At 39.9% G+C, this 14,527-nt stretch overlaps 1 protein-coding gene across 5 annotated transcripts in view; it reads left to right on the top strand.

Annotated features, from left to right (window-relative positions):
- Nucleotides 1-14,527, top strand: part of nrxn2b (neurexin 2b) — a 634,570-nt gene that overhangs the window by 278,071 nt on the left and 341,972 nt on the right. For all 5 annotated transcript variants that reach the window (XM_072375804.1, XM_072375805.1, XM_072375806.1 and 2 more), the window contains exon 6: nucleotides 6,409-6,710. In XM_072375804.1, coding sequence (XP_072231905.1) covers nucleotides 6,409-6,710 — 302 coding nt within the window. The remainder of the gene's footprint in view (nucleotides 1-6,408; nucleotides 6,711-14,527) is intronic.

Genomic DNA, 14,527 nt, shown 5'->3' with positions numbered 1-14,527 from the left:
AATATAGATTTCAAGGCAACAGGAACAACGCAGATGTCCTCATTCTCATTCATGGCCTCACGGTCCGCAGTTCGTTCAATATCGACACCCCCACTTTCCTGGTTGCATACTTCCAAACAAAAGATGTGTGAATGACACAGAGCATTCACTCTTCCTTAACAGGAATCTCAACTGGAGAAGGGTATGACCAGTGCAACAAAGAACCTTCGCCCCCAGTAAATTGGCTGTCAAGACTGCAAATTACAGTCTCTTCATTACAGGATCACAATCAGTCTGTGGATCAATATATGAAGTAATCACCAGCTGTGGAAAGAAAGGGGAGTGAAGAGGATTTGTGGCGAGAACATTGCTCTACTACATCTAAGTAGTCACAGTCCAGGTCATGGCTTGACTCTAGAGAGAGGAGTCATGTATAATAGAAAAGTACTCTTTAAATCATGCAGTGAAATGTATAATTTCTGAAATTATTACATGCTTTATGATATAAGGTACATAATTGTAATGAGACTGGACTCTTTGAATTCATCAGGGTCAAATTCATAGTTAACCTTTCTCTTAATTATCTTGATTATAAAGCATAAAATGACATATTTTTGCTCGCCGAGCCTTTAGCACCGCTTTGTGTCTGAGAGGTGGGTAAAATAAATGCCTGCTCTGATACAAAAGGAACAAAAATGTAAGCATGTCTTGTCTCATTGTGTCTCGTATCACTATATTTTGTTTTGACAAGCTTTTGATAAGCATGTTAACTCTTCAATATATCTCTCATGTTATGCTAAGAGACCTGTCCAGAGTGCACCCTGCCTCTCGTCCAATGACAGCTGGGATAGACTCCACTCCCCCCACGACCCTAAATTGGATTAAACGGGTATAGAAAATGGGTGGATGTTGTGTCCATTCCACCCTTTTACCTGCACTTACAGCAATGATTTATCATCAGCTTATAAAAACCTTTGTTTTTAACAGTGGCTAATATTGGTCTGACTACGAAGATTTGTACACAACACTTAAAATCTGCCACTACTTAGCTCAGAATGCATTCTTAGTGGTATAGTGTGTTGCTGTTTTTAGGTTTCCCTTCCTTTGTCCCAATGATGGCCAATAAAGTGCTAGCACACATCAGATTCTGAGAGATCGAGGTACAGAAACATTCATTCATTGCCTTTGCCTGAGCTCAGAATGCCTAAAAATTTATTTAAGACAGCTGACAGTTCACATTTATGTGTGAAGGATACACTAAATGTAAGGTTTAGTGCCTACAGAGATCTGCTGAGGATAAATCATCCCGCCTCAGCAGTTTCTCTGCCTCCAAACCTTTAAAAATGTAACTTTTTCTTAAAAGCTTCATTGTCTCAGCAGCTTTTACTCGCTTTGTTGCTTAGATCAATTTCCGTTATCATTTTATGTTTGTTTTACATCTTTGCAATGATACTTTCACTTTAAGGCATGCTATATGAGAATCTATTTGAGACACAGGAGCAATATACTGAATGAAAGTAGTTTTTTTCACCCTAAGGATAAGTGGGGGTATTCATGTACTTCTGTTTGTTTGCTTATGGGATGGGCTTTTTTTCCTCTGCTTTCTTCAAGTGTTTGAGCATATGCCAGTTCCAAAATTAGACAAATGTTGAATAAGCAAACATGCCAAGCATTTGCCTCTGCCTTGCAGCTAGCATAGGACTGTAGTCGTTGTCTGTGGACCCAGCAGGCCTGTTTGATTCATGAAGCTGCATCTGAGCTTTCAAATGCCCTTACATTTCCCACTGCTCCCTCTCATCTTGCTGTTGAATCGTTTCTCCAAATCTGTCAGACACTCTCTCTGCAGGGTGGATAGCACTCATTGCAAGCTAATAGAGGGTGACTGTATATGCACATGTGGGTGTGTTGTGAGAGCAGCAAGTTAATGTAATGTGACGAGTGGATTTGCCAGCATGTGGTCATCTAGATTTTGGATGCTTTTACACGCACAAACACTTTGTCCTATCTTATTCCATTCTCTCGTTTCTAATTCCCCTAAAATGATCTAATTGCTCCCAATGCGTGATCCAATCAGCCAAAAATCTGTATGTTCAGGTTCATTATGCATTGACAAATGCACCACACAAGTTTGGATAGAGCTATTCATGCAGCTCATCTTATTAAACCTGCTCTTTTTTTTAATCTGAATCCAATCTAATAGCACATGCTGCATTGCACTTTTATTATCATTATATCCACCAAAGTTTAGCACAAAATAGTTCTTTCATTCCATCACTGGCAAAAACAGAATGCATCTGTGTTCTCATGATATTTTACCTCCATTTATGATGCTTTGTCTAAGTAGCGTGGACAGATTAAAAGATCCTGGCTTTTGGTAGAAAGAAAACTTACCCTCAGTTGCTTGTGGCTCTCAAGTAAGACTGTAACAGCGCTGACACAACTGTGTAGATGTTCTGCATGGGTTTAGAGGGTGTGCTAGTCCAAATCAATGACACTGGTTCTATTCAGGTTGGAACTCCATAATCCTCCTCTTTCATCCCTTCTACCCACTCATTTTTTTACTGTGCAGCTCAAAGAAATTACGCAAACGCTCAAACACAATGTAGGCCACAGTGCGAAGAGGACAAGCTGCTTGACACAATGTCTGTTGAAATGTCTGTAATTTTTGTTCATATTTTGTTCCAGGTGGAAAGGCTGAGTGAATTAAAAAAAAAAGAGGTGGACTCTTCAAGATGTTTTTCAGACTAAATTCTTGGAACGCCCTGGAGAACTCATAATACTGCCAGACAAGACAAATGAACTTCATAACAAAACACTGTACATTCGAAAAACACAAGCAATTAAGATGAAACAATGCTACAGAAGGCAAAGCACGCATTAACATATACAGTAAAATGTAAGCACTAAATGAGTATGTGGAAATAATGTTTTTGGAAAAATGTATACATCTTCCAGCCTGTTTAAAAATTTGCCAGCTCTAGTGTCTTTGAGATAAGATGATCAAAACTGCTCTTTAGTGACAACATCGAAATGACAGTTGCGATAGTTATCTACTGAATGTTTCCATTACTTCTTCTCTTAAACAGACAAGAAATCTCCTCTTCTACAACTGTAGTCAATGATCATCTGCCTGTATTCTCCCACCTGCCTTTGATCATTCAGTTCTTGATGCCATTAATCCTCCTCTTCATACACTCTGAGTTACCTTGGAGGCTAAGTTGCCCTCCAAAGCTACTCATCGAAGTTGGTTGAATAAACAGAAGCAGACAACAAACACCAGCTTGCCTCATGACATGTGCTTATCTGTGAAACAGTTTGAGCCCACTGCAGGCAGTATCATTTTTACCCCTAAAAATACCCAACGCAAAAGGTCTTTTTAACCAACGCTATAAAATCAAACACCAGAAGAGCTCAATCTTTAATTAATAATAAAGATGCTATTACAGGTGGCTACATTTCAAATGAGTCATTTCTGTAATGTAGTCAGGGCTTTCAGTGAGGTTAATTGAGACCTTGACAGCACTTTAGTCTCTGCTGCACGCCTGTACATCTCATCTTTCCTCTGGTTAGTGTCAGCTCCTGCTTTACAGAGAGAGATTTGATCTAAGTGAAACATGTATACTCCAAGTGTGTATTCGCGTGTAATCAGAAGAGTGCTACCATGGGAGCTGGAGGTTTAGTGAGAGATGTGCAGTCGAAGAAAGAGGAAAAATAGATGTATAGGAACAAGCTCATCTTCACAGGAGCTGAAGTGGTCTCAGAAAAGGAGAGTGGAGAAACTTTCCTTTCAATTAATTTATGGATCTTGGCTGAATTGATGTTGTCATTTCGGAGAAGTGGGAGGAGGGATTTTCCAGTGCTCAGCAGTGCGGAGCAGGATTGCAGATCACTCGAAGCATACAGGGGACACAGGAAGTGACTCAACATGACTCACAATGTGAGATGGAACATGGTACATGTTTGAATAACACTGCAGTGTATATATAACATGCCAACATAGATTTTTTAAGATAATTTCTGGAGCTATGTTGGCATCATGACCAGACTTACTGGTGCTACTATGAGCATTCCCATCCCATCCACTCCTGTCACTCATGGCTCCTCTCCAGCTTTATCTCCTCCTCTCAGCCTCCTGTTCATTAAAAAGACATGAACAAAGGAAAGATTTTTTTTATTTGTTTGCTGCTTGCATCTCTTCATTGCACAGGGCTCAGTCTTACTGAGCTCGCAGAAGCAATCACAAACTGTTTGTTGCTTACCGTTAACAGCCTCTACTATAGGAGGGGGTCTAACTTAGTACATAATTGAAAATGGTTGCTGTGGTCCATTTGCTACGCTTTTGTTCTTCCCACATCAGCAACACAGGCACCGCCAAGATGCTGCTCTCGTGGGGATTTGCTGTTGTGTGTCATTTTTCTTCTCCATCTCGTCCCCTCTCTCCTTTGATGCCTTTTTTTTTTCTTTTACGACAATTCACACTTCAGTTGTGATTGCTCCAAATTTCGATTTCTGCAAAAGTGCTCTTTTAAGTAGCTGTCTCTGTCTGGATGCCATTTGTCCCTCACTTCCTCATTTTCCCTCCACCCATATTATATTGTTATATTTGTCTTCATGCGAGCACTATCATAGTCTTAAATGTTCCAAGTACAGCAGTTAGCATGTCACTTCACACGTACTCGTTCTGCCTCTCAGGATGTTTCCTTCTGCCTCTCCCTTTCCATTTGTCTTGCACAAAGCACGTATTCTTAAACAAATGGCGCATTTTTGTAGGTTACTCTACACTGAAAAAATGATGGTCATATCCCAGTACAGAGTGCACAGGTATCAAATGGATATGCCATCATCTTCCACCACTTTTCTCTCAGCTATGATTGCTCCTGTGGCGAACTTACTTGCTCATCAAATTTAGTTTTCAGTCTGGAAATAGACCATCCTCTCTGGCCAACCCAGCCTCTCTCTAGGGAAATGCACCGATATCTTAAATTGATACATCTGTAATAGAACTTGTGGATAAACTACATGTGATGATTCACCCATTCTAGGTCTTCGTGGCAGTTTTACTTTGCCCTCTCTCCCTCCAAATTGAGTCGCAAATCCTATTACCTGAGTTCGATTCATTAGTCTGGCCTCCCCAAGGGAATAGGTGTGGAGGGGCAAATAAACATAGGAAGTCATGTCCCTTCAGATCACAGTTCATGCTCGGAGGCCAGCTGATTTGCAGATAGTAATAATAAGAATTTTGGCTCGTTTTGAGGATTGGATTTGTGCTTTTTCCAACGATCTTTATTTTGTCGTTAAGATCCTTTTTTTGAACCCATGTTTAAAATTGTCAGAATTTTATCTTTGATAAAATATTTGATCCTTACCATAAATTATGTCATCACTGCAATTGAGTATTTTTGGGAAATATATCTCTTCCAAAGAATATATGTGATATATATAAGACATATAAGACATATTTAATGGTTTGAGGAGTGAAAAATAATCAAAGGGAGCAGTTTACCAAATTACATAAACACTGTTATTTCTCCTTCTCTTTGTCTTCAGTGTCCACTTTCTGACTTGTGTGAATGAGCTGTCGCTGTTGTGAGCGTTCTTGGAGCCTTTGTTCTGTTGTGATGGCTGCAGGTGTGGGTTCTGTCCTTGGCAGATGCATCCTCCTTGTCTGCTGATAGGCTGACGTTTGACATATGTTGATTGTGCAAACAGTCTCTTTTGACTGGTTGCGTGTGAACAAAGCTTAATGCAGTTGTGGGATACCTTGTGCTGTATACAGACTGACAGGTGTTTGCCAAGTTGTCAGTGCTTTTCTTTTCCTTCTGCTCAGCATTGTTCAGCTCTTCCACTTTATCCTCAGCAGTCGTGTTTCTTCTTGTTATTTTAATTGAAACACTTATCTTTATTCTGACCTTAACCCTTTTTTCTGGAGGTTCTTTTTATTCGAGAACAAGCCATATTGTTGTACGTTATAAATAGAGATGTATCTTTCTAGCTCCAGTTGTTTCACATGTTCAATAGACTATCAAAGTAAAACATTTTGATTATTGAAAGCTCCACTATAAAAACTTGTGTAAAAATCAGTATTGTCGCCAGATGTAATAATTTATGACTACATTTTTTGTATACTAATCTTGTCAGTGTTCTGTCTCTGGAGACTTTAAGTTTCCAGATCATATTTACTGTATTTAGTGTAGTTTTCATAAAAACTTATCTTGTGTCTATGTATTTTTCATACCTGTCTTAATACACACACACACAGGTGGTAGGATGGAGTATAACAGAGTTATTACAGAACCATAAAATTGGTTCTTATGTTTCTTTTTTTTTTTTTTTTTTTTTTTTTTTTTTTCCCTTGTCCTGTTCAGCATTATGGCAGCAGAATTGTAGTCTGAATACCTTCTTATGTTTCTTTTTACTCTCTTTTCCCAGGTAAGGAAGAGTCAGTAGCCACCTTCAAAGGCAACGAGTTCTTCTGCTACGACCTGTCGCTGACACCGATCCAGAGCAGCACTGACGAGATCACGCTTTCCTTCCGAACGCTGCAACGCAACGGCCTCATGCTGCACACCGGCAAGTCTGCAGACTATGTGAATCTTTCTTTGAAGAGTGGTGCGGTCTGGCTGGTCATCAACCTGGGCTCGGGGGCCTTTGAGGCCCTGGTGGAGCCAGTCAATGGCAAGTTCAACGATAACGCTTGGCATGATGTCCGAGTCACCCGCAACCTGCGCCAGGTAATCAATGCTTGCACAGTTCAGGTCTGTTGCAGTCAGGATGGTGCCTCTGTCTGCTACCTATGCTTTCTCCTCACATCTTTTCCTTTTCTCTTTGAACATAGAAAACATCGGAAGTCTCTGCCTAGCTGTCTTCCTGTAGTATATCTTTGTTCTTTCCCATCATAACTAGAGTTTCTTTTTTCCAGGCAGAAGATGAAAAGAGGGGCCCATGATTTTATTTTATTTTTTTCAAGAAATGTCTCATTGACACAATGACCAAAGAGCCATCTCACGTTCATAGTCAATGGCAAAAAGGTTAAAATGCATCACAGTTCATGTGAAAATTTGACTATAAGCTGAGCTACTATAGGACTTATGGTGTGTGCTAGTAGATTGTTCTGTTAGACTGTGTTTACACTAAAAGTAGCATGTTTAAACAGCTAAATCCTTTAATATGTACTGTGGCCGCTCATGTAGCCCTGACTGCAGCATCCTCAGTTAAATTTAGCATGTACAGCTGGTGTAGTGTTCACATTGATAGTGTGCCAAGTTGCAGCGGATAAAAACCTGTGAATAGTGTATAGGGTCATTTGATGTGGGACTGAATGTAGATTAAACCCTTTCACATCACCCTTAAAATCCAGATGTTTGCAAGTGTGTATTTTAAGCTGTGTAAAAATGGCCTTACTCATACACTAAACAAGGAAAGTGCTCTGCTCAATATGCATGCACATAATGTACTCAGCTACACAAATGGAATGCACCACCTTCATCAGGTGACCAAGCGATTAAAACCTTTCTGAACAAATAAGCCCACGCATCTTTACAAACCTTGAATTGAAAACAAAAGATCAACACCAGCATGACTGTACTTGTGTATGGGAGTGAACTGTGTGAAATGTTGTGCACTTATCCATCGGCAGGCCTGTTGCGTCTGCACAAGCATACAGCAAAACATAAAATGGCTCCACATGCAGTACACCCCTGGACCCTCAGGATGCACCGAGTCATCAATTGGCAGTTGCAACTACCAGCAGTGAGATACAATCAATTTCACTTAGACTTGCCGTGCTTACTTCTTCACATTTTTTTGGTAAATGTAATTGGAATGAATGGCTTGTCAGTACTAATAATGGCAATTGTAAGCAGCCCAGATTGAAAAAAAAAGCCTAATGGGAATGCATTAACACAAAGATGGTGAATCAGCTTTTTTGAGTCTGCAAAAACATTATCAGAAAGTAGGGAAAAAAGCAGCAAGCGGAATCAAGGCCTTGTACTTTTAGACACTAAAGAAACCGCTATCCAAAAACAAAAAAACTGAGAGCAAAGTGATTCTTAATATGGACTTAGTACAATTAGATTATAAAGTGGTATTTCCACATCAACCATGATTTATATAATGTTTCAAATTGCACTGATGTTTCTATATATATATTGTATGTAACTTCAATGAAGATATAGTCCATGATCTGTAGAGCTGATTTTTGTTATTATACACTGTGCTTGCCCTAAGACAAGAGAAAAGGATCACACACTTAGTCACACACAGAAATTCAGACCATCTCAGAGACGCACACACAAACACAGTTGGGGTCAAATATGTTACACTGTAGAGCTGTGTGTGATCAGCAGAGTGAGACTAGCTTAATGAGTTTGGGAAGCCAACACAATTTGAAAGATTTACAGCAAAGGCCAATCCCCCTACCACCAACTGCACTGTAATGATCATTAGGCAAATGTGAAGAACACGCTCGCATGTTATGCAGAATCATTATTATTATCTGAGTCCTAACCTGTCTTTCTACCTGACTCTCGTCGTATTCGTCTTTATGAGTGAACGTCACATGCATTATGTGGGAATAATAGAAAATAAATTGTACAAAAGCATCAGTTACCTGTAGCATGTACTGTTTTCATTTATTTAACTGTCAAGCTTAACCGTCATAGGGTTATTTGCCTTGGAGGGAAAAAATCTTCATTATTAGATAAGTGTCCCTTTTAAATAAGAGGGAAGCTTGGACACACATGAGTGAGCATATATAACATTAGTGTACTCAGTCCGTGATATAACCCATAAATGACCAACCGTATAATCACACAGGGGCTTGAATCCCCAGTGGATCAGTTTAACCAACTTAATGGGAAGCCTAAGTGTTAAGGAGCTATTCAGATTTGCACTGTACCATTCCCACAGAGGGACACAGGGAGAGATCAGTGTCAATGACCCTAACCACACCTGACCTTGTATCCACTGCTGGGCTACTGACCGGCAGATCAGCGATTACTTGCATGTTTCGAAATCCTGTTTAACACAAGTGGTTACACAGAACAGAGCTTCAGTGGTGTGTGTCTCTCCATTATGAGTAGATTCAATATTTAACTATAAACAAGAGGTGAGATATTATTCATGGATGAAAAGAAAAGATGCATGTGATACTTGTTTCGCTTATTTCTTTGTTTTGATTTACAAGTCTGGCCAAAATTGTTGAAATAAAATATTTTCTAGTTGGTATGCACAGCATCATGTCAACAAGGCATCCTCCCCTACCTACACTGTAAAATCACACATCTGTAGCTATACCACAATTGCCTCACAGCAAGAGGGTTTGAATACCAGCTGGGGCCTTTCTGTGTGGAGTTTGCATGCTTTCCCTGTGTATGTATGGGTTCTCTCCAAGTACTTAGGCCTCCTCTCACCATCCATAAACATGCATGAAAGGTTAATTGGTCACTTAAAATTGTCCAAGTGTGCAGGGTTTTGTCTCTGACTGTCCCTGTGATGGATTGACAACCCATCCAGTGTGTACCACCCGCAACCCTGAATTGGATTAAGCAGGTGTAGAAAATGGATGGATGGATGGATGGACGCATATAGACTCTTGTTCAATGTTTCTTCCATCTTGTTAAATCTCAATGAGTACCATAAGTTTTTGGCATTGTAGACCGCATCAGTCTTCGTCGACGGACATGTTTTACCAACCCCTTCTGGCTCTAGACCTAAGTGGTACTTATGCAGAGCGGGCAAACCTCCTTGGTTTGCATTGCAGTGTTAGTGTAGTAGTGGTGCACACCTCCACTTTGACCTGACGTTGATTTGGAATTGTGGGTTTTACTCAATGTAGGATCTGCAGAAAAACCTTATTCAGCCTGATTCTAATGGTAAAATCAATTAATTGACCAGTGTATTGCACATTATATTCCAACAAAGGATTTGCAGATTGATGTAAATTCCAATTCTTATCGGCTAATCTTCACACTGGCTTATAATGTGTTGTGCTACAATGACATTACAAAAATAAGCAGCATTGACCATTGCATAGATTGCTAATTTAAATTGCATTGTACTTTGATTTCTGTTTTGTCCACCTTCATAAACAATTCTGTTTCCAAAATAAGTCAATCAGAAATAATTGGAAAGACAGAGTGATGTCACCCATTGTTTGTGGGCTACCAGCCGATTTGATTTTTAGTCGTGGCCATTCTAGGGCTTGTAGAGTCGGAGCCGGCATGTAAGGGATGGAACTAGCTTGTATCCTGAGAGATCTATACATGTCACACATTCATCTGTCTTCAAAAGTAACCTCACTCATAACAGTGCCAAACTTCAAGTCTGTCATACAGTTAAAGTGAGTGAGATGGATAAGAATTCACCCTTCTCCAAAGCCGCAGTTGTTTATAGAGGAGGTAGCTGTATAGTATAAAGGCCAAGATTTGGACCAGGCTGCAGACATGTTTATTTCCACTGTAAAGTCAGTTAGTTACATGGTGATCTATCACCTTTGGAGGCAGGCTCAAGTGGCCATTTGAAGATCTGCCATTTTTGCCACTTCTGCTACTGCTTCATTTTTCGTCCCCTCAGGTTGTTGCTCGGTTTGGTTGTGTGCATATTGACGTCTGACAAATAGGAGTTGCATTCCATTCTTTACATGCAAGCGAAAATAAAGTTACCAATGCAGACAGAATCATTTTTTTTCTGCCCATTCGAGCCGGTGTGATATCTTTAGAATAGCCGTCCTTCCATAAGAAAAAGTGTTGAGCTGAGGTTATGGCACAGCCCCAGTGGTCTCCAATGTCTCATTCATTCTGTATCCACTGTTCTTAATGTCTCTTGCAATGTCATGCATATCTAGCCCTGCATCAGTGAAAGCCAAAACAAGTGAAGCCTGCAAGCTCTCTCCCTCTCCTCCTCTATATGTGTTTATCTCCACAAAACCTATGAATTTGTCAGCTTTGTGCAGGATAAAATGAAGCAGACAGAATTAGGTGAGGTGATAGAGACTCTCTGCCGAATGGGGTCCGGGGTGGGGGTGGGGTGGGGGGGGGTGGCTGACAAATGATCACAGCTTCAGAGCTCCACTCAGTGGTATCTGGCTGCACTGCAAGTGTGTATGAGCGAATGGCTTAACAGGTTAGGCTAATGGTTGTGGTATATTTGATTGGCAGGCAAGCACACGTTTCGACCTTTAATCAGTGTAGGTCTCTAACCACAATGCACACCCCTTCCCACCTGCTGCGCACTATTCACTGTGCACATCAGTTAGCATAATCATCAAGTCGTTTTTTTTTTTACCTTTTCCCTCCCTGTGCTCCCCCTGACATGATTTACCATCACAGACATCTTGTAGACTTCAGAGCTGTGGCCATTCCTCCCATGGGACTGCACACACTGTCTAAACACATCGCAGGAAGAAGAAGGCCAAAGGCAAACATATTAATCCTGATGTCAGGTGTGTCAGGAGTGATATATCAGATTCTCAGCAGCAAAAAAAAAGAACACATTGGGCAAATGGGTCAAATATTAAGTATGCAATAACACAACAGTCAGGATCCATCAAGTCATTTTGATGACCCCCCCCCCCCCCCCCCCCCCCCCCCAAATCATGATGCACGCACTGTGTTCGGTTTAAACAAAAACTGCTACCACACTGTATTTTCATGGAGTAATGATTTTCTTATCTTTTCAAATTCCACAATGATTTTCCCAGAAGCCCTACAGACACAATATACACGTCATTTTTCATAACTGATCGCTCATGGAGGCCATTCTAGTGAACTTATTCCTACTCTCAAGAGCAAGCTGAGTTCCCTGAGGGAGATCGTGCAACAATACCAGAGAGCCATCACAGTAATTATTTACCAGACAGACATACCCATTTATCAGAATTCTGTCAGTGTTTGGATGACACATGTATTTTTCCAAGATTTAGATGTTTTTGCTTTTCAGGGTGACTGACAAAAGAAGCTTGACTGAATCTCTTGTTTCATTAAATCATTTTTCAGTCATGATCTCATATTTCCCCCTTCAGAGTGAATAATGTGAATAACGTGCCCTCAGTGTGAGGACGAAAGCCTTGTCTATTTCAGTTATTTTTTTGTATTGTCTTTTCCTGTCAGTCACATTTGAGGCTGAACATCATAAAATGTTGAGTAGTAGTAGTAGTATATTGGACATTGCCTTGAATTGGCATCATGTCCAAAATATTTTGGTCAAACTAAATAAATTTCTCATCACATCTTTTCCTTACAACTCTCCTCGGATGGACTAAGAGTGAGAAGAAAACATTCTGCCAATTAAGGGCAATTTACAAACTGGCAATCCATAAATTGATGAATACAATTCTGTATTCCTTATAGAGAAGAGTTGTACTGTAGCATTTCGGGGAAAAAGCAATAAGCAAAAAATAATAATGCTAAAAACGGATACCTTTAGCAATTGGGTTATTATGTTCATGGCCACCTGAACCAAGGTGACCAATTCTTTAATATATATGATACCAAATAATATATCACTATATCATTAATATTTGATTCATGTCTAAATTTGTTGACTTGTTTCTTAAGATAACTGTTAAATGATTTGTCAGTTATTTGATCATCTGACTGTCAATCATTCAGTCAATGTTGTGACAATGCAAGGCAACAGCAGAGATTAAATACTTCTGGAGGATGACACTGAAATGTTTCAGTTTGACTTTGCTGTCTGCAGCATAGCATCAGTAAAAGGATGACTCATTTTACTTATGATTAGAATAAACTGCTCAAAAGCAGGCAATGTGTTCAAACTAAGTCACCATGGTGATCTAACCAGAGCCACCTTTGTGACACTGAAAACACGTCAAAGCAGAGTTTTAGAATGTCAACCGCAGAATGATGATCCATTCATCATTTGCAACCCCGTGTTAATCTGCCAGATATAATAAACCTGAGCCTGAGAGTATCTGAGCAGTGGGAGAATAAGGATGAAACAGGAGGAGAGAGTTTGTTCTGTGTTATGCAGAGCAGAGGCCAGCTGTCTTTGTATTCCCCATTGTGACTTTACAACTTGAAGACTCAAGTATTGTGTCACAGATGTGGGTCAGTAGCTTAAGCAGTGTCTAGAGAGAGACAGACCTTTGAACTCAATCTCTTTTTTTTCCTTATATCACTGTCACAATTTTTCCCTTTTTTATTCTTATCAACAGCATCATCTGTCCTCTTACCTCTGGCCATCTCTCTGTCTAGTTCGCACACATGTACTTCTGTTTCAGTATTAGAGGACCTAAAAATCATCTATATGATTAATAAACAGAACAAACACATGTTTTCATATTCCTTTCCAGTAAAAGTAGATGTGTAGTCAGAGTGCAGCAAAGTTTGCACAGAAAATGTTGATGTAACTTTAATTTTCTGTAACATCGATGCAGCAGACGATTTGAATTAGAGCGATGCCACCATGCAGTTGGAGGAAGTTGCTTTGAACATAGTATGTTCTCACTGAAAGCAAATTATCAAGTTACATTTTAGGATTGTTGAGATTCCAGCACTGCTTCTTTTGTCAGTAATGAGATTTGAAAGCATCTCTCTCTCTCACACACACACACACACTTTACAAGCAGCTAAACAATACAGGAAAAAACTATTTGACAAACAAACAAAGTTATTGTTTGCACACAAAAACTCTACATTGTGAAACTCGCTAGCTCACATTATGCCTGCACATGTTCTGTCACTCCAGATGTTAGAGAGAGTTAGGGGATGGAAACCTTTTTAATAAAAACAAGAGTTTTCAGTTATAGAAAGCTTGGTTTTAAAATCAAAGACTGTCATAAGTCAGTCGCTAATTAAAATTTCATCAAGGAGAATCATTTTATGGATTTATTTATTTATACATCATAATTACAAGGGCAGTACACATTAATACATTTTTCAGTAGAAGTTTCAGTTTAGCTAATTGGTTAATTTTCATCTCAAGTCTCAGAGCAGGTTTGATGACAGCCATTTTGAGACATAAAAAGCAAACCTTTGCATGTGTCAGAGCACACTTCACATGTACACATGAAATGTCATGAAACAAAGCAAAGCTTTCTTCCGGAACCCACATACTTGATTGTGTTCCGATATGTGTCACAGTCTCTGATATGTGTTGCCAGGCTGTTTCATGTGTGAGCTGCTCCCAGAGGAGAAAAGCTGACTGTCCAAAAGCACTCCTCCTTAAAGGTGTGTTATACAATCCTCTCTTACCGTAGACCTTGTGTGCCTGTCATTACATTACTAAGAAGAGGAGGAGCTAAGACGTGCAGAATCTCATACACTGTTATCGTTTTAAGAAATGTAACTCCTGGTGCAAGTGCTTCACCATATTTAAGTCTAATGGCTGAGCATGTAGAGGAAATTATCACTTTCACCATCTGTTTCACATAAGGGACAGAATAAGAATTACATCCCTCCTATTTCAGTCAATAGTAGCTGCCCCCCCCTTGGCGTGTTTTCTATCCATTTTTGTAGGCATGATCAGCTGCAATTATCCTCCCCTCCCCCCCATCCCCCTCCGTCCATCCATCCAACACCTCGCTCCC

This window comes from Leuresthes tenuis, unplaced genomic scaffold (assembly GCF_036924035.1).
Source record: "Leuresthes tenuis unplaced genomic scaffold, fLeuTen1.0.hap1 SCAF_22, whole genome shotgun sequence".
Classification (NCBI taxonomy): domain Eukaryota; kingdom Metazoa; phylum Chordata; class Actinopteri; order Atheriniformes; family Atherinopsidae; genus Leuresthes; species Leuresthes tenuis.
The sequence above is the reverse complement of the archived record's forward strand: the minus strand, read 5'-3'. Positions and strand labels throughout refer to the sequence as shown.